General features: G+C 37.8%; 1 protein-coding gene across 1 annotated transcript in view; it reads left to right on the forward strand.

Annotated features, from left to right (window-relative positions):
• Window positions 1-27,059, forward strand: part of GBE1 (1,4-alpha-glucan branching enzyme 1) — a 245,737-nt gene that overhangs the window by 67,433 nt on the left and 151,245 nt on the right. The window contains 1 exon segment of the mRNA NM_001081940.3: window positions 14,459-14,574. Coding sequence (NP_001075409.1) covers window positions 14,459-14,574 — 116 coding nt within the window.

The following is a 27,059-nucleotide window of genomic DNA, read 5'->3' on the forward strand; positions in this document are numbered from 1 at the left end:
CAGTGTGGAACAACAGTAAGCATTTATCTCTCACCCCTGTGTTTATGGATCTGCTAGGGTGGCTCTGTTTTTTAGAGGTCTTCATATGCCTAGGGAAGGTGATGCGGTAGCATGAAGATTTTTTTGATGGACAATGAGGGTTCTGATGAGAGATGGGGAATTGTTGCAAAGCATTATCCAAATTTATTGTGTAAAGGTACAAAGATTGCTCTAGCAGTATTTTCCTGTTCTAAACTCCATGAGACCAGTTCTTCTGGACAGAGTGAGACCTCTTAAGCCATGCTGCTTTCTGATGTGACTGTGTCTCTTTGATCTCTAGACCCCTTGCTCTAAGCTCTGCAACTGCTCCCTTCCTGAAAGTCTCATCTCTTTTGACCCTTGGCCTTCTACCACACTCACCTTGTAAATCTGCGGTGCTGGTCACATCAGATTGTCTAATTTCTCTGCTCTTAGACAGCTTCTAGGCACTGTGAGGAAAATCACACAGCCATGTGAACTGCTGTTTCTACAGGTTCATGGCATTAGCACACCACAGAACTCATTTGCACACCCCCTGGTCAGCTCTTTTTTACATCCTCCACAGCTATTTCCATTTCCTCTCTCCCTTCAGAACCCCTTATTTCGCTGCCTCCACATTGTCTGTTAGAAAAATACTTGCTCTTACTTTTCAGAGAAAATAGAAGCCAGCAGAAAGGAAAATTTCAGCTTCCAAACTGTTTCCCTAAAAAGATCTCTGTATATGTATATTCATCTTTTCCACGTGCTTTCAAAAGTTAGTGGAAGAAATTGGTGTCACGACTCCATACATTGAATCCCTTTCTCTTTTTTCCTTAATAAGGTAAATCTGTTCACCTCTGCTTCTCCTGTCTGCCTCCCCCCCTGCTGCTTCCTTTCTCTCCACATGTAAAGTTGCTCATATCTTCCCCCTCCCTTAAAGATATTGGAAAACTAAAGAACATCCCTCCCTTAATTCTATGTCAGATTTCTAGAATGGTACTGTAGATCATTGGTTACCAAACATGAGTGTGCATAGCAAAAAATTAGGGAGCTTTATAAAAGTCTCGATCCACTCCAGGATCTGATTCAAGGATCTGAGGTGGAGTCTAGTGATTTCTAACTTTTAAAAGCAGCCATGTTGAAACTACTATCATAAAGGAATGTGTACTGACAGGGCTAATGCTGACTGACCGTGTAGCATGTGGAAAAGTTTACAAAACTAAGTTTAAAAAAGTGTGTACATACATATACTTTTATATATAATTCATATTATGGAAACGTATGTATATGCATATAAATACCTAGATAGTTAAAAAAAAAAAGAAAATTTTGTAGTACGGTATTAGCAAAAAGAAGTGTTGGGTTTATGAGTACTTTAGAGGTTTTTTTTAAAATTATATATATATTTTTATTCTACACTGAGCACACATTTCTTTTGCAATAAGAAAAAATAGTGGTAGAGAAACAATAATACTGTTATGCACATGCACTCTCCATTTAACCTCCCCTCCTTGATTGAGATTTTTTTTCCTTACTTGACCTTTCTACAGTAATAAATGGTGTTGACCACTTCAGTTCCTTTGAATCCTCTCCTGTTGTTCCAGATCCTGTTAGGAACTACCCAGGCAGGAAGTTCTCACTGTCTGTCATCCCGAGTAACCAAACACGGTCTCTTAGCAATTTTAACTCTGAAATAGCTTTCAAATGTGTTGTCTTTTTTCTCTTCATCTTCACTGTTGTGATTCAAGGGCACCAACTGAGATGGGTGTCACTCACTCTTTTCTTGATGCCCAAGAAAGAGAGACCAGAAGTTTTAAATGCCACTGAAAGCTCATGTAAATTGAAATCTGAAAAGAACAGTTGGGATTGGAAAGTTGGAGGTCGCTGGTGACCTTTGCCAGAGTGTTTCAGAAACATTTTAGGGGCTGAAGAGATAGGAGGAAGTGGAAACAGCGGTCAAGAAATTAGGCTGTCAAAGGCGGGAGAACCAGACGGTGACTTGAAAAAAGAGAAGTTTTCTTCATTGTCATTGATGTTATTTCATAATTAGCAAATACATCAATTCATCATATTTTAATGCTGAGAGTAAAGAGGCTGAAGAGAGAGAATGTTTGAAAACCTCAGAACATGAGATGATAATTGAAAACAAACAAAAAGAATGGAATCAAGAAATTAGTCTTGAACAAGAGAAAAACACAAAACCCTCTTCCTCACATGCTAACAGGAAGGAGGTAAAGATGGCTGCAGGTGTCCTTTATAGGTTTGAAAGCAGGCGCTGAGGGAGTTCTTATCCACTGACTCCAGTTTTCTCTGTTAAGTAGATAACACAGTTTTTCCCTGAAGGAAAGGAATATATATATTTACCTCTCTGTGGACATACCAGAAGCTACTCAGTAGAGTCTATTTTATTTCTCTGTCTCTTTTTCTCTTCTTCTCTCTCTCTGTCTGTCTTGCTGCTACTCACTTTTACTTTTGTCGTTATTCTCCGTAAAGCCATAACACTAAAGTTAGTGCGAGGCATATTGTGAACACTAATGAAACTCTTGCTGACACGTAAGGTTGCGTGTCCAGGGAGCAGCCTGAATCATGCTTCTTCACTTACTTGGCTGGGAATGGTGACTTGTCCGGGCATTGTGGTCCTGGGTGCCCTGTGTTTGACAGATGTATGTAGCTCTTTCTCTGGTTAACTGCCACAGACCCGCCTAACATTTTCAAGGTTTGCAAACAGAACTTTTCTTTTAAAAAAAAATCCACATGCAAAATTTGCCTCCTAAAGTGTAAGATTCCACAAGAATAGCTATAACATAAAATTTAGGTAAGAGCCCGATATGAATTATATGCATTTCTCATGTAGATAGATGCTGGACTGGGTCTGGATTGTTTATGTGTGTCCTGGAGGGTAAGCGCACACACAGACAGAAGCAGGAGTCAGATTAACATGAATTCAAATCCTAGCTCTGTCACTTAAGAGCTGTGGGACTTTACCTTTATTGCTCTCTCCCTTTGAGCCTGTTTCCTCATCCATCAAATGAAATTTGTACTGCTTTATAGGACTTTTGAGATAATTGTGTTAGATATTGAATGTCAAGCACTAAGGACAATCCATAACTACTACTGCAGCCATCATGTCACCAGGTCATCCTATTTTTTGTTATTGTAATGACTTTTATTACTTCTATTGTAATAAAACTCTCCATTCCTGTATGGAATAGTTTTGAGACAGCCTCTACTCAAACCATTTTTTTTTTCTTAAGGGAATGGATCGTTTGATAGTTTTTAGATGATTTCTTTCCTTGTAAGACTCTTCTATAGTACATGGTAGTTAACATCAGTAGCAGCAGCTTGGGATGCTTATGTTGATAATCACCCACAAAGCTACTACTAATCTGGGCTCCAGAGTAGGAGATATATATTTTTCTTTGCTTAAAAGCCTGTTTTTTTCCCCAGCTTCTAATGTGGTCAAATTGTTGTACCTTTGCAAAGCCTTGAAACATTTAATCATTTTCTCTTCGAAGAAGTCTTTGCTAGCCAACTTGGCTCTTTATTCTACTTAGTGACCAAGTTATCTTCTCAGCATTAAATTTTTGTATATGTCTCCCTAGGTGGTCTTTTCCTTTTTGATAGCTCTGATAGAAACTGATCCTAGTCTAGGGCAAAAACTCAGTAGAAGTGAACAGTTAAAGGCTAGCTGACTTTTTAAAAATTTTTAATGGCTTTGGGATATAATTGAGATACAATTCACATACCATACAGCTTATCTCTTTAAAGTGTAATTCCATGGTTTTTAGCATACTAAAAACAGAGCTGTGCAACCATAGCCACAGTCAATTTTAGAACACTTTCATCACCCCAAAAGAAACCGGGTACCCTGTAGCTATCATCCCACGATCTTCCCATCTTCCACTAGCCCTAGGCAACCACTTATCTACTTTCTGTGTCTATGAATTTACCTATCCTGGATGTTTCATATAAATGGAATCACATAATATGTGGTCTTTTGTGACTCACTTCTTTCACTTAATGTAATGTTTTCAAGGTCCATCCATGTTGTATCATGTCTCAGTACTTTATTCCTTTTTATGGCCAAGTAATATTCTGTTGGATGGATATGCAACATTTCGTTTATCCATTTATTAGTTGATGGACATTTATGTTATTTTTACTAAAACTTCTGACTATTATGAGCAATGCTGCTATGAATATTCATACACAGGTTTTCATGTGGACATATGTTTTCATTTCTCTTTGGTATTTAACTAGGAGTGGAATTGCTGGGTCAAATGGTAATTCAATCTTTAGCTTTTGAGGAACTTCCAGATTGTTTTCCAAGGTGGCTGCAGTGTTTTACATTCCCACCAGCATTGAATGAGTTTTCCAATTACTCCACATCCTTGCCCACAATTATTATCCATCTTTTTGACTATTGCCATCCTAATGTGAATGAGGTTTTGATTTGCATTTTCCAAATGATTAATGAGGTTGAGCATCTTTTCACATACTTACTGGCCATTTCTACAATTTCTTTGTAAAAATGTCTATTCAGATCCTTTGCTCATTTTAAAAATTGGATTGTCTTTTTATTATTGAGTTGTAAACGTTCTTTGTATATTCTAGACTTAAGTCCCTTATCAGATATATGATTTCCAAATATTTTCTTCTATTCCGTGGGTTGTCTTTTCACTTTCTCGATAGTGTCCTTTGACACACAAAATGTTTAATTTTGAAGAAGCCTAATTTATCGTTTTTTTCTTTTGTTACTTGTACTTGTGTTGCCATATTTAAGAACTGAGGTCACAAATGCTGACCGTGTGTTTTCTTCTAAGAGTTTTATAGTTTTAGCTCTTACATTTAAGTCTTTGATCCATTTTGAGTTAGTTTTGTTATGTTTTGAGGTAGAGGTCCAAATTTATTCTTTTGTATGTGGAGATCCAGTTGTCATAGCACTATTTGTTGAAAAGACTATTCTTTCCCCATTGAATGCTGGGGAAAGATCACTGAATGGTCATCCTTGTCTAACATTAATTGACCATGGACACATGGGTTTATTTCTGTTGCATTGCTCGACATGTTAGAAATGTTATTTTACTTTCATTGATATATTTTCATAGGTGGCTATAGGGTGGAAGGAAACCTATATAGTTGCTTTCCTGATTACGACAGGCCCCTGACATGCCCCCACACCAGGGGGCTGGTTCAGGTGGAATATTTTTAAGATGAAAGATTATATTTTAGCGGGTAGAGAAGAGTTTCTAAACTTAATTCTGTGCTGAAGCCAGGGAAGTCAGAAATAAGTTAAGTTGCAGTTGATAGTAATACAGCATATAACAGTGAACTAGAGTGTGTGCTCTGAGAGAGCCCTCTGCTCAGCCCCAGATGTTGCTGACATGGAGGGATACAGTTCAGTGTACTGGCCAGGTAAGACATATTCGAGGGCCACCTTGGCCCATAGGATGCCATTGTTGCTTCTGATGATCCACCATATTGCATTCGTACCTCTCTCTCATTCTTTCTCCTTTCTATTTTGTCCTTTTCTGTGTTCTTTCTAAGCAAATAACATACCTTTTCCCAGCTTTAACCATTAATTTTCCTCTGCTTTACTGTCACTGAAATATTATAAAATAAAAGGGTGGTCAAATCCAGACCAAAAACAAACCCAGGTAAAATGGCATAGAGATCAATAATATATGTCACAGCAAAGATAGATGCCTTATCTTTAGGTCCCAAATAACATTTAACTTTTGGTCAAGTATAGATGGCAAGAGTTGTTAGAAATTGGATAAATTTTCAGACTTAATTGTCATGATAGAATTTAATATTCTCTTAACTTGTAATGGATCAAGTAAACTAAAAATAAATGGAGAATTTAAAACAAGTGAAATTACATGTTGTCAAGGATCTGTGGAATATCTACAAGGATAGATCATACATTGAAGCACTTTCTAGAACTGCGTTTCCAGTGGTGGGCTCTGAGAGGGAGAGTAAGCGGTGAGGCGGAGGTCCAGCTGGGGAGGGGCACTTCCAGCAGAGCAGCTCTGCATTTACGTGTTTTATACAGTCTCTGTGCTGGAATTTTCCACAAAATCTATTTTGAGATAATTGAATGGTTTATACTGCTAAAAATAAATAGATTAATCAATAAATAACTGGATTGGTTACTACTGTATTAGGCCATAAGGTACACCACGTTATTAAATTGATTTCAGTAAAGCTAGAAATAAATGAAAAAGTTTAAAAGAAAATATAATATTCACCACCCAATTCCTCCCAAATAGCAATGGGATTAAAGAAAATAATCAGAAGTTATAATTATAGCCTGTTTTGAAAAGAAATGAAAACACTGTGTATGAAAAGCTTTCTGTTACAGCTAGGATAATAATGAGAGGCAACTTTTCTCTTGCTGGTTCCGCGTCTGAACCACAGAACACAGAAAACGATTTGAATGCCTTTTTTCTTAATTCTCCTAAGTATGGTACATAGCGAACACTGTACTAGATGCACTGAAGAGAAGTTAATTTATTGCATACAATGGATCCTTAGGGCATTAGGGTTTAATTCTCTTAGTGAACCTTGGTTGAGCAAGGCAGGCATGCCTTGTTATTAAAATGATAATCCCCAATGTTGATGAAGATATGGGTAGTTGAGCATTCTCATATGCTGCTGGTGGGAGTACGAACTGGAACTGCCTATCCGGAAAGTAGTTTGTTAATCTGTGTTTAGAACCATAAATAAATTAAAATCATATCCTTTACTTGATAAGATTATTTTTTATAATTGATAACAAAGAGATTTAGTCAAGTATTTGTGTACAAAGACTTCGTAACATCAGTTTTTAAATATTTATTAGGAAAATTTCTTAGTATATGGAAAACTAGAGATAATCTCTGTCTTAGTCTGTTTGGGCTGCAACACAGAATACCATAGACTGGGTGGCTTATAAACAAAAGAAATTCATTTCTCACAGTTCTGGAGGCTGGGAAATCCAAGATCAAGGCACCAGCAGATTCGGTGCCTGGTGAGGACCATCTTCCTGGCTCATAGTTGGCTGTCTTTCTCTGTGTCCTCACATGGTGGAAGGGAGCAGGGATCTCTTTGGGGTCTATTTTTATAAGGGCATTAACCCCACTCATGAGGGCTCTACCCTCATGACCTAATGACCTCCCAAAAGCCCCACCTGCAAATACCATCACACAGGTTCATTTATTTTAGTTTGTTTCCATTTTAAGGGATTTTTTTTCTTATGTTGCCTACTTTTTGACTTATTAAATTTTCTAATTTTGCACCTTGTTTACCTGGTTCTCTAGTCATAATATAACAAGGTACAATCCTAGAAGACTACTAATCTGTGTTCTCCCTCCACATTTGTATGATTGTTTCTGTTTGTTTTTGGATTATATTTTCATGCTTTTTGAAATCACAAGCAACTACATACATTCGTTTATTACCCCCTTCATAAAAAGTATCATTAATATAAATACTATTCCTATAATAAAGGAATATGGTTAATTTAAGGTCACATTTTCCACTCTGTTTTTGATCATGGAGCCCTTTTCTTCTGTGCATGCCTTTAAGAACAGTTTAATAAGAGAAGCTCTAGATTATTTGATTTGTTCTCTTATTTCCAGAAAGCTACATGTCACAGGACTCAGCCCTATTGTTCTTTAAAATAATGAGATGCTAGTATCCTGTTGGTTCTGAAGTTAGTGGCCCTCTGACATACTCTAGATTTTGTCTTGAAAAGCACAGCTAACTTAAACTAATGGATGTGAAGAGCACTTTCCCCTAAGAAATAATGCTGGAGGTCTTTAGGTCATTCCCAGGGTACCAACTGCGAGCAGAAGTTGAAGAAGGATGACTCCCAGGTACCCAACTGAGGGGAAGAATTATCTGGAGGGGAACAAGAGGTGAAGATCAAAAAGTACAGGGGTGTATGTCGGAAGGACTGCTGTCCTCCATCCTCCATCCCCAAAGGCTGTGTGGTTCGCCCATCACCCTGGGTAAGGGCAATGCCATAGGAAGTTCCAGTTCCGGATGTTATAATTTTTTGAGAACAGAGTGGATGCTTCTTTACATGATAGAAGTCCCCAAACTTCCATCTTGACAAGGTGACTTTGCATTATAAATCTGTGTAAACTCTGCATGATAAAAACCTGGGAACAGTTGAGGCCTGCGCAGGTCCCAACCTGTCTGTGGTTTGGGGTTGCTATCTGCCTCATAGAGCAAAGTGGAGGATTTGTCTTCTGGGAAGACAAAGTTGTCTTCTCTGGAAAATCCTCCTACATAGTTGGCTTTGGCACCTTCCAGGAATAGGAGGGCAGAGATTGAAGCCTCATAGTTCTGGGTTTTCAGTTGACCTGGAGATAGGACAGTGGTGATAACCAGAAAGTCCAGAGTGGAGTGGAGTGACCTCCAGAACTCATCACTATTAATCCAGCCTGGGCTTCCTGACAGTCGTAGAAGTGGATTCCTTAGTTATAAAATAATACAGTTTCAAAAAAAACCAAAACAAAACCAAAAAACCCTTGAAACAATTAAATAACATTTTATGTTGGGGAAGGGTATTGACTTACTTTAAGGAGGTGATATTCCAAATATTTAACAACTGTTATGACGTGAGGGACGTCCACTCAGATGCAAAGTGAGTGAAACCTGCCATATGGGCCAGTACTGCCTTATATTAACCCTGCCTGCTGCATTCACCAGGAAGCTTACCTCTCTGCTTGGTGAGGCCTGTGTGTGGCAGCAGTTGGCCCCAGTGTGGACCATGTTCTTCAGCACATTGGCATCTGCATCAAAGGTGTAAGGCTCTGTATAGTAAGATGGAGCCATTTCAACCATGCATAAGGAAACTTTATATTAAACTCAAAAATTCTAGAGAAATGAGGTGGCTAAGTGCTGATGAAGAGAAATACTTTGCTGTGAGTTAAAGAGTTTGAGAATATTTGAAAGAGGCTGACATTTAAGAATTTTATGTGAGAATTATTACAGTAGAACAAGAAAGGTTGTTGGGTTAGGATAAATCTAGAGTTTGTGTGCCCGATGCAGTGACCTTAGTTAACGTTTGATCGCTGTGCCGAATGTATGTTTGCAGTTCATATTAAACTGCGCATCACACATCATTTCTTTTCCATTTCTTGATTTAAATTTTGTCTGCTGGTTTTGAGACTATGGACAAATAGCATCTTTTGCATTATCAAATATGTGATGAATTTGAGCCTGTTAATAATAAAATATCTATTAAAATGTTTGCTTTAAAAATATGTCAGCTGATCTTAACTGGATAAACATCAGATGTCTTAGAAAATGTTATAATAAAATAATTTATGCAAGCAGGAAACATTAACATTTTACCAAAATCAGAATAATAAACACCCATTCTTTTGGGGATTCCTAACCCTCCAACCTAGCAATGTCTAGGTTATGGCAGGAAACGAGGCAGAGAAAGGAAGATGAGTTAATATGTTAACATTTAAAAATTTTAATATTACTTTTCTAAGTAAAAGCCTTCAAATTTTTATTCATTTTATGATCAGTGGCCCATACACTTTAACTAAGCTATCTCTTGGTGAGAATATTCTAGAAAATATTCTCTATAGACATTAAAAACAGTATATTGAGTATTGGTCTTCATATGCTATCTTTTCATGTTCAGATTGTCAATTTTTGTTCTCTCACGTTAATACATTCAAATTCTTTAATATCTCAGATCTGTTGTGTAATCTTGATCTCATTGGTCATCCTTCTGGGCTTTACAACCCTATTCATTTCCAAATCCTAAATCCTAAATTTCATGTACTATTTGCCTTGAAGGATTATTAAATGATATTTTTTATTTCAGAAGTTCCTTGACCTATTGGTTTAGAAGACTTGGTCATCTGTAAATCTAATTTAATCTAGAAGATCACCCACAAAGCTAAGAGTAGAGAACACCTGAACACACCGATTGAACCGGGCAGTTCTTTCTAAAGTGTGGGCCCTAGGCCAGTAGTATCAACATCGCCTGGGAACTTGTTAGAAATGCACATTATCAGGCCACACTTCAGGCCTACTGAATCAAAAACTCTGAGGGTGGGGCACAGCAAGCTGCTTTCATAAGCCCAGGTGGTTCTGGCGTGAGCTGAAGTTTGAGAACCACCGAACTACAGAGCTCCCAATGTGCGCTTCTATGCCTGATAGAGAAGCAGATAATTGTCACATGTGGTGATGGGAGGTTTTGGTCTATCCTGAGGCCTACATAGGGATACAAACGATTTGCATTAAGTACTTAATTAAAACTAATTCTGTTTTGTGTACTCAGAATGTAAGTCATATAAAATTAAAATGAAAAATGTTTGAGTAGTCTGGTTCTAAAACTGTTCTCTTTAGATATAGTCTAATATGGCTTAGAACTGTTTATCATTATTATTGTTGTTTTTATTATTTCTTTGTTTTCAGTTATATTTAGGAATAAAGTCTCATGACTTATTTCACAAGACATAAATTTCCCTAAAATTTGTGTTTCACCTTGTATTATTTTGCCTTCCATGTTTTTCTAAAGCAAACTTTATTCGAAAACAAAAAATTCATTTTTAATTTGTATTTTTAAACCAATAATCTGACATTGAATTTTTGTTTGCTCACTTTTAATGGGGGACTTCCACAGTTGGTTCCTGCAGCTGTACCTATGCATACCTTAACGATGGCTCCTTCTTTGTTGACTAAGTGTTTAACAATAGGTTTATAAGAACAGGTTCAAATCCAATGATTTTTTTGATTATTCTGTTTCTGGGCCTTAGATATGAGTATCCTATGGAGAAAAGCTCATTTTCTTATTAGCTATTTTGGGAAACCCATTTTAGGGAGAAACTAGTTTTATTGGAAATAATTTTTCATATGCACGCAGTACGGTAGAAGTGGGTATTTTGTTGGTGTCCATGTTTTAAATGGAAAGAAGCAACACTAATAAAGTAAGGAGAATGAGGAAAATTAGGGCTGAGCAGGAATTGGAGAAAGATTCAAAGAGGTGAAAGACTGGTGGTGGTGTGGCTGAAGAGGGATTTACGTGGGGAGAGAATTGTCTAATGAAAAAATCTCAAGTTTCTTACGATGCCCTGTAACGCTTCCTCCCTCTCTCCCATATGAAATCTTTAGCATACTCTACATTCCTTACTGTGGTTGGTGGAATGGATTTTCTTTGGGGAGATATGTGAGGATGTTCTAAATCTTTCTTTGAAGCTTGGAGTTTGGCAAGAAAAATGTACCTATAGTGAAAGTCAGCAGAGTGTCCATAAAGTGGAGGTGTGCTAATAAAATGAAACTCTTGACGATGATAGAAAAGAGATTTTTTCACAATGTAGAATTACTACAAATAATCAACGCATGCGTTAGGAGATTTAGATCTCTAAGGTAGAAAAGGAAAATGTGATTCAGTAAAAGTATTTTTTCTTTATACAAATATTGATATTTGTTTAAATAGATCTTAAAACAAGTGACTACAAGCTGAAGAACTAGTTCAATTGATATTCAAAAACTAATATTCAAAAACACATTGATTTTCACATTACTGAAACAGTTTTTAAAAAACATCTGAGTATGTAAATTTCACATATAATTGAAGTTTCAAGGCAACAAAATCTTGTTTATAGTTGAGTTTTCAGTGGATCCTGCATTATAAATTTTACTATTCATTTTGGTACACTGTTACTCTAACTTTTTCTTGAAGAGATGTGACTGTCATTCTGAACATAATTTTGAATTTAGCGTTGAGCAGGTCCTGCATTAAGCACTCAGTATGCATTTAATGAATGAATGAATGAGCTAATGAACTGTACCCTTTATTTTCAGATCTTACTAACCAGGAAAAGATCTGCTGCTTGTCTTAAGCTTATTAATTGTCTTAAGTGATAAGCTTAGAAAGAAAGTCAGTAAATGTATAAAGTGTTATAGTACCCAGATATTCATATTTCAAGCTTTATTTTCTCTCTTAATTATCCCCTAAATTCTTTGCTTTGGTAAAGGAATGTCACACCATGTATAGGTGAGATGTATTTGAGATTTCAGGAGCAGGAGAGTGTAACAACACAGGGCCCGTGGAGCTGCTCCGGAAGGTAAACCACCTTTAGACATGTTCACGTTGTCCTCATGATGGGGAGCAGGGGAACGTTTAGAAGGACCTTTAATTAAATATTGTTTCTTACCCGACTCTCCCCCCAACGTTCAGACTGGCTGGGAGTGAAGATCCTTAGAGCTGATGGGGTGAAAGAGTTGTGTGTAAGGAAGGAAATCGTGGCACGGAGCAAGCTTCCTGAGGCTTTTGTAATCTCCTCGCTTGAGAATCTAACGTCACAACACTGAGTGCATAGCATCACAGAGCTGCTTAATGTTTTTTTAGAACCATGAAATATTTTATGCATAAACAACCAGGGAATAACGTAATAAGCATCTCTGTATACATGACCTACCTTAAGAAATAAAATGTTACAGATCTTATTGAAGCTTCCTGTGTTCCCTTTCTTCTACCTAGTGGAAATCACCCATAGGATTTGATGCTTAACATTTTCATTTCTTTTTTGATATTTTTACTACATACATGTGTATCCATAAGTATTATATATTACTATTTTTCATATTTCTTGAGCTTAATATAAATGGTATTCAAGACCCCTTTAAAATTAACTTTCATGTTTCAGCTATTTGTATATATTGATATATTCACTCTAATCCATTCACTTTATATCATTGTATAGCATCCTGTTGTTTAATTATACCACAACATATTTACCCATTTTGTAGCTGATTTAAATTTTGATAGCTTCTATTTTTTGCTATTGCAAACAATTCTTCAGCGAACATTTTTGAATGCTTTCTTGTGCACGTTTGTGAGAATTTCTCTAGGTTACTACCTCGGAGCAGAACTGTTGGGCCTTGGAGTTAATCCAGCTTTGCTCTAAAAGGCCAAATTGTTTCACCAATTTATACCCTCAGCTGCAGTGTTATTTTATGTCCTTGCTGATTACTTGATATTTTCAAACTTTTAATTTTTGCTAATCCAATGGGTGGGAAATGGCATTTCATCTTGTTTTAATTTTTGTTTCCCTGATTATGAGTGAGCTTGAGCATCGTCATATCTGTTTATTGGCTGACTGTCTTTGTCTCTTTTTCTATTGGTTTGTTTTCTTTTTCTCATTGGCTTATAGATGTTCTGCATATATTTTGGATGGTCTCTCTCGGCATTTTCATTACAAATATATTCTCCCAGTTGGTAGCTTGTCTTGTCATTGTCTGTCTATCCATCCATCTATCTATGAAGATAAGTTTATAATTTTAACAGTCAAATTTATCGGACTTTTTCTTAATGGTTTGTGAAAGTTTTTTTGTATTTTGTTTAGAAAACACTTTTTAAACCCAAGATTATAAATGTATTTCCTTGTATTTTTTTCTGAGCATTTTACATTTTTGCCTATCATGTTTAAACATTAATCTATATTCAGATAATTCTTGGGCATATTATTAAGTAGAGATCTATTTCATTTTTTTCATAAGAATAACTGAATGTCCTTGCACCACTTATTAACCGTGTCCTTTACTCAGTGACTTGTAATGCCACCTCTGTTGTATGTTAGGTGTCCCTGTGTGCATGGGTCTGTCGTTGTTCATTTTAGCTTTCTTCCAGGGTCTGCAATCCACCTTTCTTTGCCCCCTATAGTTTCCAACCTTGTACTTTTCTCGTTTGAGGCATTTCTTTAGATTTTTAACTCAGTTCTGTTACATGCTTATGAATTTGGGTAAATATACCCATATATGATCTTAATTATTTTTCATCATTTTTTTCTACCATGACATGTATCTTATCTAATAGCCTACAATGCATTTCTACTTTTTTGTTTTTAGAGGTTGGCGCCTGAGCTAACAACTGTTGCCAATCTCTTTTTTTTGTTTTTTTTCTGCTTTTTTCTCCCCAAGTCCCCCCAGTACATAGTTGTATATTTTAGTTGTGGGTCCTTCTAGTTGTGGCATGTGGGACACCACCTCAGTGTGGCCTGATGAGCAGTGCCATGTCCGCGGCCAGGATCCAAACCAGCAAAACCCTGGGCCACAGAAGTGGAGCTCGAGAACTTAACCACTGGGCCACCACGGGGCCGGCCCCAATTTTTTTCACATTATCTTTGTTTATGGTGTTTCTTCATTTTCTTTTACATTTTGTTTATTGATAGAAGTATTGGAGGTGAAAGCGTAATTGAAAATGTTGTGATCTTTAATTTTAAGGGGCAAAGGACAAACTTTCAAATACGTTTTTAAAAATTAAATTAAAAATAACCTGGTTTTTCTAAATGGCTAGTACAGTGTTTTGATTAACACCTTAGAAAACAATATATTTTAGATAATTTGATTCTGTACGAGTAGGCAGCATATTATTCTTTGCTTGAAATTCATTAAATATTGGTCCCATCATGCTATTGTTAACTGAGCTTTCTTTTTATTTTAGATGATTGGAATCCATTTTCGTACCCATACAAAAAACTGGATTATGGAAAATGGGATCTGTATATCCCACCAAAGCCTAATAAATCCCTCCTGGTACCGCATGGATCCAAATTAAAGGTACTTTCTTCCGTCCTATTTTTATTTGAACTTATTTTCTTTTTATACTGTTTGCGAAGTCAGATTTAAAATGTTAGAATGCAAACTGATACATTATAACTGTGGGAGAAACAGTCTAAATGTCCAAATGCAGGAAAATTTAAAATGTGTTAGCTTAGAACTGCTTGGTTGGTAAGGCACCAAACTGATTATTTGCATTATCATCAACTTTGCAAACTTCACATAAGGAGTGATTGAGTATGGCAGAGGTTTATCTAGAAAACGGAAAGTTTAATAGAAAAAGGAAAAGTCTTCAAATCAGCAAATGTAGAGAGGATTTTTACCTGTAAAGAGAATCTTGATAAAATTGTTTTTGTGATGAGCCACATAAATGGGAGGCGACACTGTGGTGCGTGGGAAACTTGCAATTTGGGGACGTGATTTTTCTGGTTATCTTTGACATGGTGCTCCTGTTTCTCGGCTTCTCCTGTGTTAAGGCCACCTGGGTCAGCCTCGGGCTGCCTTTCAGAGGCAGGCTGAGCGTCCTGCACACTCCCTCTGCTTTGGCTGACCACGCGGTTCTGCATTCAGGGTCTGCACAGCTGACACAGCCAGCTTCTCCTGTCTCTTCAAGGGAAGCTTGAAGGCTGGGTCCCAAAGCCACCATTACAGATTTTGGGCTTTGATTATTTAAGAAGCTATCTAAATCCTTTAACATTTACTTGATTTTAGCCCATGCTCATATAATTATATAATATTTCCAGGCCCCTTGTGTCTCTGTCTCTTCCTTAGACGTGCAATAGCATTCGTAGCATTTACAATGATAAGTCCTATGACTGAAATATTATTTTTATTAGCATTTGTTATTTAACAATATTAACTTAGAGTTACCTAAAGTATACTTAAAATTAAAATGCATCATATGTTTGTTTTGCCATTTTTGTTTTGCTTTTTGCAAGTAGTGACATTATAAATGTATCTGAAAATTACTGAAATATTGCCGCACATAATATAGTTACCAGAAGAGCACACTGTCTGGAATAAAGAGACATTTTAACATGGGACGGCAGCCAAGGTTCTTTTTAATCTGCAGTGAAAAAGAGAAAAAGTAGCTAGAGTATACAATAAGAGGGATTTAAATTTAATATAAATAATCTCTTTTCTAAGTCACTATAAGCTCCACGAGAGCAGGGCCTTTGCCGTTTTGTTTGCTAATACTGTATATTCTCAGTTCTGAGAACAGTGCCTGGCACAGAGTAGGCACTCGAGAAACATTTATTGAATGTTACAACATTTTTAGGTCCAGTTTTTGAAGGAATAGACCAAATAGCTTGATTCTTCTCTGGTTTATGAGGCCTGATTTTATGGAAACTGTGAGGCAAGGCAACTGTACTAGCCTTGTTTTCACTGTTGCTGTAGGTCTAATGGCCAGTTTTTAAAAGAATTAAACTTACTAATTTTTTAAAGTGTTGCAGAATTTTTTTCTGCCTTCTTAAATTAGGAAATTGATGAGCTCTGCCACCTTACCTACTTGTTGCATGAAAAAATAAATGGAGTAATCTTGATATGTTGTTTTTATGCATGGGGAAAAATAACGGATTCCTAGGAAAGCATGATTATTGATAAATACTGGGAATAATGACAGGCATTTACCTCTCCCATCCAACTCCAAATCTTTTATATTTTCTGCTGTCGTCTGAATGTTTGTGTCTCCCCAAAATTCACATGTTGACATTCTAATGCCTGATGTGATGGTACTGGCAGTTGGGACTTTGAGAGGTTCTTAAGTTATGAGGGTGGAGCCCTCTGAATACGATCAGCCCCCTTATAACAGAGCCTCCAGAGAAGTCCCTAGCCCCTCTGGCATGTGAAGATACAGCAAGAAGTCTGTGACCTAGAAGAGGGCTTTTGCCCAACCATGCTAGCACCCCAGTCTTGGACTTGCAGCCTTCAGAACTGTGAGAAATAAATTTCTGTTGTTTTTAAGCTACCCAGTCTGTGCTGTTTTGTTATAGTAGCCCAAATGGACTAAGCTGCTTTTGTAAAATGCTATGCACTATTCTATGCTTTCTTTCCAAAGTTTATTTTACCTGGATAAAATGAAATAATCCGATAGTAAAAAAAAAAGAGGGGCTTTTGCCGTTTCATTTGGCTTTTAAAGTCCATGTTTAACAGCAAATAATTGTCCCACAAATATCAAGTAAACTTTTGTGTAATCTTTCTTCATTATTATTGTGTGAGGATGATGAACTGGAAATTTAGGCCCAAAATGTTATTTGTAGTGTTTAAATGTTTCCAATGTTGAGGAGATATTTAGATGCTGTGATTGTGTTGAAATAGTGATGTAATTGGTTTTTCATTTATGGGGAATGATGCGTCAGATTTTCTTTGGGGGAGAGGTTAAATTCTCTATAAAAAAGTCAACTAACTTGAGGTTTTTGGCCTTTCAATCTGAAGTTGTCCCTAGGTAGTCTATCTTGGTAATTACAAATCTTATTTTAAATTGAACTTGAAAATTTCTTTCAGTCCACAAGGGATTGACCTTTATAACTCACTTGAGGCTGTTTCTCTTATGAATTATCTGGTAACCATTAAGAAAAAGGAACTGTCACCTGCCATTGAAATAACAGCTTTGTTTCCTCTGCAAAACAGTTGGTCTTTTCAGGTGAATGCTTTGGAAGAAGATACCTAATGGCTTCTATGGTCATATAAATGTCTCCTTTCTATGTTTTTAAGTGAGTTAACCAAAGAGAAAATATTTTAAAAATGAATTAATAAAAGGTGAAGTAAACATTCCAGGCTATGAAGATGTAAGGATAGGATAGAAGGGTGTCTTCCTGAAGGGTAGTGAGACATACGTTATTCATATCTTTAACGCTTTTTTTCCTGCATATGTAGCCAAACTAACTTCTGTAAAGATATTTTTGTTTACTATATCAAAATATACACCTTAAAAACATTATTATATTAAAAAAATCTTCTGAAATTGTTTGATAGGAATTTAACACGGTTATTGAGTGTCTGCTGTGTGTTAGATGCTGTCCTTGATCTGTGATGTTTGTACTGAATTGTAATATATATGCGGTGTGTGTGTGTGTGTACCTGTGTGTTTTAAAAATAAAGTGCTGTTGGAGCAAAAAATGAGCGAACGGTCTATTCATTCTGTGATGGTGACAGGAGAAATAAGAGAGGGGCAGCAACATTCAAGCATGCTTTGTAACATGTTTAGAAGTTGACCAGAGAGATAGAAGGAAGAAGGATATTTTAACTTGAGGGTACTGCATGAATAAAAGTGTGTGTATTGATCGAAGTCCCAACAGGAAGCAAATGGCACGCTCAAAATAGGACAGTTTGAATAGGACTTTTTTCTTCCAAAAGGCTGTTTTCAGAGTTGAGCACGCAGGGGATGCACACGAGAGTTCAAAGGAGGGTGGCCTGAGGGGGCTTAGGAGCACCCAGATTGTTACCTTGCCTAGGCCACAAGGAGCGAGGGATCAATTACTAGAACCCGGTGGGAGGAGATACAGCAAGAAGTCTGTGACCTGGAAGAGGGCCCTCTCCCACCCATGCTGGCACCCCAGTCTTGGACTGGCAGCCTTCAGAACTGTGAGAAATCAATTTCTGTTGTTTGTCAGCCACTCAGCGTGTGGTATTTTGTGATAGCAGCCCCCATGGACGAAGATGCTTTTCATCTTGAGAGGAGCACTGAGCTTTGCTGAGGGACATGGTTAATTCGTGGTAAACCTTCAGGGAAGGAACCAGAGAAAGAAGGCACAAACGCTCTGATCTTTAGCACGTTCCTCCCTCTCTCTGACGTCTGACTGGGGCTCCACATTGGCCAAACCCAGTGAGAAGCCAGCGTTCTGGGGATTATGGCCCACACAGGTCAGCCTCTGGGGCAGAGAGCTGGGTGGGAAGTGGATCTGTCCTAACTAGTAAAATGTAGCTCAGGAGGTCAGAGGAAGACTTCAGGTCGGGAAAAGCAAGAGGTCCAGGAAAGTAAACCTGAAAGAGGGATTCGAGGCAGACTGTGAAGAATTCCTTTTCTCGTCTTTGATTATCATTTTTTCTTCTTTTATCCTTCCAATTAATACTGTTAAAAATGATTTAAGAAGACGATTTAGGTGATAGAAACAAACTTTAACACTTCATGAAGCAGACGGTCTCTCCATTTGGACAACTGCAAAATGGGCAGAAGGCAGAAAGCTGTTATAGGATAAAGAATAAAGAACAAGGAAAAGAAAAATAGAAAATAACTGGCTGAGGCCACATAGTCAACCTTGTTTGGGGTGAGAAGACCCAGAGTTGGCTTGGCATTTGGGGATTGGCTGAATGGATATACTGTGTTTCTGGTCAAGAGGAACATTTATTGGGACGTGGAAGTTATCTAAGTTTTGGTTTGTTGACATGGCACCTGGGGCAGGAACAACTCCATCTTGGGCCTAAAAGTTGTTTCAACAATACCCAAGTGAGTAACAATGGCAATTGGAGTTGTCTTCTTTTCGGTGTTTAGGACGTTTGTGTACTTTAACTTTTCCTTGCCAATCAGTAACAATGTGGACTAGAACAGAGGTTTCTTGATAGCAGACTTTTAACATCTCAAAGGATCACGTATTAGTCATTAGTCAGCTTGGGCTGCCATCACCAAATACTACTGGGTGGTTTAAACAACAGAAATTAATTTTCTCACAGTTATCGAGGCTAGAAGTCGGAGATCAGCCAGCATGGTTGGGTTCTGGTGAGAGCCCTTTTCCTGGCTTGCGATGCCTGCCTTCTTGCGGAGTCCTCACACGGTACTATTCTCATCATCAGGGCCCCACCCTTATGACTCATTCAAACCTAAATATCTCCCAAAGGTCCCATCTCTAAATGTCATCACATTGGGAGTTAGGGGTTCACTATGTGAGTTTGGAGAGGGGCCACAATTCAGAGCAGATCAAGTTGCTTTTCCATTTATATTTAGATGTTACACAATTGATGGGGAGAAGAGTGGCACAAAACCTAATACCTCTGTTTGCAATTTTCTTAGATAAGACAGATGAAAAAAATTTGAGATACTTCACATTCATATTTAATTTAATCCTCATGGTAATACTATGAGAGAAGGTATTGTGATTATATTTTCATTTCCTAGATGAGTTCCCTGAAATTTAGAGAGTTTAAGTAGCTGGTAGACCTGAACTTGAATTTAGGCTTGTCTGACAGCAAAGTCCATGCTCTTAACTCTTTTTTTTTTTTTTTTTTCTGCTTTCTCTCCCCAAACCACCCCCCGTACACAGTTGTATATCTTAGTTGCAGGTCCTTCTAGTTGTGGGATGTGGGACGCCGCCTCAACATGGCCCGACGAGCGGCGCCATGTCCGTCCCCAGGATCCAAACCCTGGGCCGCTGCAGCAGAGCACGCAAACTCAACCACTCAGCCATGGAGCTGGCCCACATGCTCTTAACGCTTATGCTGCACTGCTGGTCAGGCTAAGAGTTCACAGAGAAAAGAAGGAAAAACAGTGATGCAGAGGAAGTAGAACTTGAAACTTGTCTCAGATTTAACAAATCATTTTACACCATATTTGCTTTTTTTTTGTATAGAGACTATTGTCCCCATTTTTCAGGGTGCTGAAAAAGCAGTGTTAAAGTGACCGTCCCAGAGAATAGAAAGGAGATAGATAATTTCTGGAAAGACTTTGGGTTTTAGAGGGTAAGAGATCAGATTGGTTAAGTAAAGTGAAACTAATTATTGAGAGTTGGAATGAAATTGCTAGGTAGAAGGATGCCATTGAGAGGTTTTGGGAGGGATGTGGCATGTTGAAAAATTAACACCTGAATATTTGCTTAAGAAGATTAATCTCATAGGCACCTTACCTCATAGGCACCTTACCTCATAGGCACCTTCATTTCTGGAATATTTTCTTGTGTTCTTTCTTTCCCATTTCCTTCTCTCCACGTTCTTTATTTACTGTTTCAGGAATTTCTAATATTTGGATATTGGATCTCCTAGATTTTCTTATCTTTTTCTCTCAAATTGCCCATCATTTTGACTTTCTGTTCCACTTTGAGAAATTACTTTATCTTCTAACTGCTTTTATTTTTGTAATCAGATTTTTAAAATTTCTAATAACATGGTTTTGTTCTCTTCCCTTTTTCATAAATTCTGTCATTGTTAAATGTCCAAAGATACTTTTATCTTTTTGAGACCACCACTCTCTGTTCTATTTCTTTCAGGTTTTCTTTTCCTGAGTTTCTTTTAGTCTGTCTCATGTTGCAGGCTGCCTTCAAATGTGTGGTGGTCCATGGTTATGTGGTCGTATTTTAGAAGGTGGTAGGAAAAGGCTATTGAAAGTTCTGCGAACCTGGATGGGGCTTTGTTCCTGTTGAGCCTCTCTGTTGGGCAGTCAGAAAGTGAGCCAGTCTTTATGTTGATGGCAGTAAGTGAAAGTTTTTCTCTGGGATCATGTATTTTTTCTGGAGATGAATCTTTCAGCCTCCTACAAGGTGGCTGGAAGGGCCATGAAGGGGAGGACTTTGTACCTGGCTACTGGCATCCTTGGATAAGGGCAGGGAAAGAGGACAAGAGTCTCTCCTTTCAGTAAGACACTTAGTGTTCCTATTTTCAAACATGTGATTCACCTCTGCCATCTGCTGTGCACATTGTCTCTGGGTCTGGAACCTTCTTTCTTTGTTTTTCAGAGACTGAACCTCTGACCTCCAGTTTGAGGGGTGAGTGGTGGTGTTTTGAGGGGATACACGTTTGTCTGTTAGGAAGAGGCTCTGCTCCGGAGCGTGCAGTGCCCTTGTTTAACACCGCCTCTGACCTTCGTAGAACTAGGGGCTTCCAGATGCCGAGTCTCCTGGGGTTCTGTGAGGCAGGTTGACCACCCCTCTTCAGGCTCTTCTTCTGCAACACCAGATGGTAATTTTTGCTTGTCTCCTTAGTCTCTTACCCCTCCAACTGCTTTCTCTCTTCCAGAAATTTGTTGAAATGTGTGGTCTCTTGTTGCCTCCTTTTCTTTTTCTGTTAATACCTTTTGCATTTCTTTGCTGTTATTTAGTTCAACTAGAGTTTGATAGGTTTGTGATTTTTAATTCATATGTCTCAGCACTTTTCTTTAAATGGAAGAAGAAAAAAGCACATCTACTGGATAGAAGAATATTTTATAATTCTAGGGCCTCAGTTAGGTCATTACGTTCTCATGATTTGCCATGATTATAGGATTTTGGTCAAACTCATTCTTTCTTGCTTGTGATGTCTTTACATATGATTATATGTGATAAAGATTTTCTTCTCCATGACCCACAGAAAATCCTTTATTCACTTCATTTGTTACCTGGTTCAACTTAATCAACCTGTAAGACCCTGAAACATCTAATTTGTGGGAGAATGCATAGTTAGAATTAGATGCACTTTCCCTTACCATGGAGATTATCATTCTTTGTGTTTGCAAAATACAATGTGAATGTTAATGAACCTAAATGACATACTAGGAAATAGTCTTCCTCTGTAGATGAGAATAAAGGCTTGTTAATTGATTCATTTTTCTTTTCTTTTTTTCTGAACCTCTCTAGAATGTTGACAGGAAATACAAAATAAATGGGTAAATTTCCAAAGCAGTGTATTTGCCAGTCTACAGAGTAACTCTCTTTGCCTAGAGGATGGATGAGCTAGAAAGTGGGAGTGTTTCCTTCTGTTTTAGCTTGTTCCACATTAATTTCTTCATCAAATTTTGCTCTTTTTCTTTCTTAATATCTTAGCACATATTTAATTTTATGTTTTCTGCACTTGAAGCATTGCACTGAACTCCCTGGATGTATGTGAAGAAATAAAAGGTAAAATGCCTGCATTTTGAATTTATTGTCCACATGGAGAAAACTCCCCATAAACAAATGAAATGAGTTACTTGAGCATTCTGTGGTTGGTAAGGGGGTAGTGGAAGAAGCTTATATGTTTTGAGAACCTGGTGACAGAAAAGCAGGAATAAGTAAATGGAATATGTGTTTGTTTCTTTTTTTTTTGTTAGTGATTTAATTCTCTTCATTTTTGGCTAAATATTGGTGGAACCAAGAAAGAACCCAAGAGAGGAGATGACAGAGATTGAGGACAAGGATTAGAGATAGATTCTTGGGGAAGTAGAAAGATGGGGAAGAATAAAGGTCACAGACTGAATAGTTAGTTAGGGAATAATTATGGGAAGAGATACACTTTAAGCTTGGTCTTAAAGGAGTTAATGGATGTAGAATAATCAGTAGGTTGTCAGGGGTCAGTTAAGAAATAAAAGAATATAAAGCCAACCAAGACTGAACAGGAATTAACCGGTTCTACGCGGATTTGGTGGTCTGTTGACTTGTATTGACTTATGAAGACATTAGATGTATAAAGGAGACTAAACAAAATAGTGAATCTATTTCAGGTAATATTACTCTGAAAACGTGCAGGGCAACACAATTGCTAACCTTTGATGGAGATTCTTCTTTGCTTTTTCTTAAATCCTACATATCTTACTTTAAAAAAAACAATTTTTAATAGTGACCAATTTATTCTTTAATCTGTGCTTTCTTGTTTTTTTTTTTTTTTCAGGACTTTGACCCTTACTGATCTCATTTTTTTCTCACTAATATTCATATCTTCTCATCTAGAGCATAAATGCCAGCTCAAACTCGTCATAAATCATTGTTTTTTGCAGCTGACTTGTTAACACTTTCTTTTCCTCTGGCACAACCTGTAGGAATTGTTTTAGCAGTGGTTTGAGATCTTATGCATTTCACATTTTGTCTAGGTTTAATGTTTACTTATTATTGATATCTAGATTCAAAGTTATTTACTCTCAGCATGTTGAAGACGTTGCTGCACTTTTTGTCATATGTCCAGCATTGCTGATAAGAATCCTGATAATTTGATTCTTACTCTTTTTGTTTGTAATTGACCTTTTCTCCTGGTAGTCACTTGGATTTCCTCTTTATCCTTGATTTTCTAAAAATTTGACTACCATCTGCTCTGATACAGGTTTCGGTTTCACTGTTTTCCTGGAAAGGTCATACCTTCATAACTCATCTTCCTGGATCTCGTTTTTACCCCAGTTCATTTTCATATTATAGCTAGGGTCAGCATTGTGAGATTGCAGATCTGCTCCTCTTACTTGTCTGCTCTAAACCATTTGTGATGAACTCTTCTGACCCCCGACTTGCTTATAGCCAGAGTTTTCAAACTGTGTGTCAAGAAGCTAACCTGGTCAGTTTTCAGATTCCCCAGAAGTCACTTGAAACAAGGAGATCCTTTTTCTCTTCTGTAATTGGGCTCTCATGTATGATTATGTCTGAATAACAATTTCTTTGTTTTAAAATAACTGAACAACACTGGCCTCCAGGATGAATTCCATGCTCCTTAGCTTGCCATACAAAGCCTTCAATGCCCTGGCCCCTGGCTTCCTCTCCAGCTTTGTCTTTATCCTTATCTGAGACTGTCTGGGCTGTTATAACAAAGTCCCATAGACTGGGTGCCTTGTAAACAGCAGAAATTTATTTCTCACAGTTCTGGAGGCTGGAAATCTGAGACCGGGATGTCAGCATGGCAGAGTTCTAGTGAGAGCCGCTTCGGGAGTACAGACTGCCAGCTACTCTTTGGCATCTTCTCCTTACATGGAGGAAAGCAGAGGGAGGAATCAGGCTCTCTTGTGACTCTTCCAAGGGCATTAAATGCCATTCATGAGGGCTCTACCCTGTTGACCTCATCTAATCCTAATTACCTCCCAAAGGCCCTGGCTCTTAATACCATCACATTGCGGGGTGGGGGGAAGTTTTCAACCTAAGAATTTGGGGGGGCACAGACATTCAATCCTTAACAGTCCAGTAACCACCCACACTGAATTACTTGCAGTTTCTTAAACACTATTCTGGTCATGTCTTAGCAAATGCAAAGGCAGCATCCCTTTTATGTGAGATGGCTTTCCCCTGTTTCAGGAGGCTGACAAACTCCCAGTCTTTGAGATAGAGCTTACGTGCCATGTATTTCTGGTGAAGTTTTCCATAATCACAAACTCCACTCTTCGCTTACCAACTGCCCCGGCTGCCACAGACCACTCCAGGGCCCGTTCTCTCCTCACTCGCTGTGGTGAGCGGTACTTTCAGGTGGCACTTTTGGAGGCCAGGGATGCTGTCTTTGTCTTCTTTGTATCCCTGAGACCTAGTAATGTTTGATTCATAGAAGCCACTCAATAAATTTTATTGACTGGATGGCTGGCATGGATAGGGACCATCAGAGGAGTGCATTTGCTGCTATTGGAAATAATTTTTGCATGTGAGCATCATACAGAAAGGGAAAAAAATTGTAAAGTTACACGTTGATAATTTTAAATTATATCCTTTGAGTTTAGGCATCTTAAACCTATAGAACTGTTATTTCTAAGAGGAGTCCTGTTGACATCATAGTAAAAAAAAAGTTTTTTAAAAACGCAAATGAGCCAATATTGGTCTGGAAACCACAGCTTGTCTTAATGAACCTTTAGTATTTTCTGTGTTGCTTGTAATATGAAGATCCTTGTGAGTCACCATTTAGAGATCTTAACATTCGGAAAAATCCTGAAGATTTGAAATGCTTGTTTTTCTCTCATAGTTCCTCCTTTCCTCTTATCTGTCAGAAAACTTGAAATTAAGTGAGTTGTACAATTGCAATATCCATCCTACTCGAGTCCTATAGCTTTGTCTCACCTCCTCACCCTCCAGCCCTCTCTCCTTCTGGCCATTTTCATTGTAATTGCTGATTTTTCTTTGTCATTTAAGGACTACTTTTTAAAAATTGTAAGCTGTCTCTTTTTTTTTTTTCAAGTAAGAAGAATATACATTAAATGTGTATAAATCTGCAAATAAGGGCTTAGAATTATTGCAAATCAAGGCCCAAATTGTTTTTAATATTTCTTTGAATCAGCCTATGTCTAAATGGACAGCACATAATTCTTTTTCCTTATGGTTCACAACCAGTTAGTTAGGAGGCTGCAAAATGGATTTACTGTGGGATGTGCCAGAGGTCAGAATGTTTAGTCATTTAGATGCGTACTATGAAGGGAGAGAACTCCAGTTATGGGATGATGTCACTCTTATCCCAAATTAATAATTAGATGTTATTTCTCTCCTGGTGGAGCACATATTGTCTCTGTTTTAGACACTTTCCTCTTTGAAAACTTTCTCTAACTTTGAAGAATATTCCCTTTTGACATAACGGAATAGAAATCTGGGATGTACTCTTACGTTATCTATGTCTGTTTTACTTAAGGAGCAATCTATTATGGTGAAAGAAAAAGTTCCATTGCCTCTTTTAAATCTATAGACGTGTATGTTGTGTAAACGAAGCCTGGTGCTGCGCCCTGGAGTCCCCGCGGCCAGGCTGCGGAGGGGGAGGCCCTTGGATCACGTGGTTTGGTTTTCCCTTTTCCTTCTCAGCTAAAGCCCTGCAGAGAGTAAGAGGTTGTCAGTGAGATATCAATAGCAGTGTAGGGATTGCTTTCTGAAGTCATTATGAATTAACAACTAATGGGTGGTTTTCTTTGATAGCTTGTTTATAATTGAGTGCAGATAGATGAAAATCAAACACAAAGGGAACTCAATTTTATCATTAATTTTGATTTTGTTTAACGGATGATTTCTGAGCACCACAGCAGCCTTCCTAATTTGTCTGTGTATGATGAAGAAACTAATCATGCACAGCTCAGAGAACAAATAACGTACGTTTTCCCACAAAGGTCACCTTCAGAGACGAGCACAAGGAAAAAAATCCCACAGACCTGTTGATTCAATCCTTTTCTCCTGTGGTTTTTCTCTTTGTTTTTCTTCCTTTAAAAACTCAGTTTGTGGGGCCAGCCCAGTGGCACAGCGATTAAATTTGCACATTCCGCTTTGGTGGCCCAGAGTTTGCCGGTTCGGATCCTGGGTGTGGACCTACACACTGCTTGTCAAGCCATGCTGTGGTAGTCATCCCACATAGAAAGTAGAGGAAGATGGGCATGGATGTTAGCTCAGGGCCAGTCTTCCTCAGCAAAAAAAGAGGAGGATTGGCGGCAGTTGTTAGCTCATGGCTAATCTTCCTCAAAAACAAAAAAACACAGTTTGTAAAATAATTATTTCATAATTTAAAACATGCTATGATTGACTATCCAGAATTTATTACCTAAACTAGGCTATAAGTATAATTAGGTTTGTTCCTTGTCAGAGGCTTCCTTTCTTTCTTTTATTTATCTTATAGCACTTACTATGTGCCAGGCACTATTTTAAACACTTTATGAATATTAACCAAATCATTTAATCCTCATAACAGCCCTATCAGGAAGATCTATATTATCATCATCAAACTGAGGCACAGAGAGATTACATAAACTGTTCAAATCACACAGGTAGCAATAGTTGGTCGAGCTGGGGTTCCAACCCAGGAAGTCTGACAAGAAATAACAAGGGTTGGCGAGGATGTGGGGAAAAGGGAACCCTTGTGCATTGTTGGTGGGAATGTAAAATGGTGCAGCCACTATGGGA

Source organism: Equus caballus, chromosome 26, assembly GCF_041296265.1.
Source record: "Equus caballus isolate H_3958 breed thoroughbred chromosome 26, TB-T2T, whole genome shotgun sequence".
Lineage (NCBI taxonomy): Eukaryota > Metazoa > Chordata > Mammalia > Perissodactyla > Equidae > Equus > Equus caballus.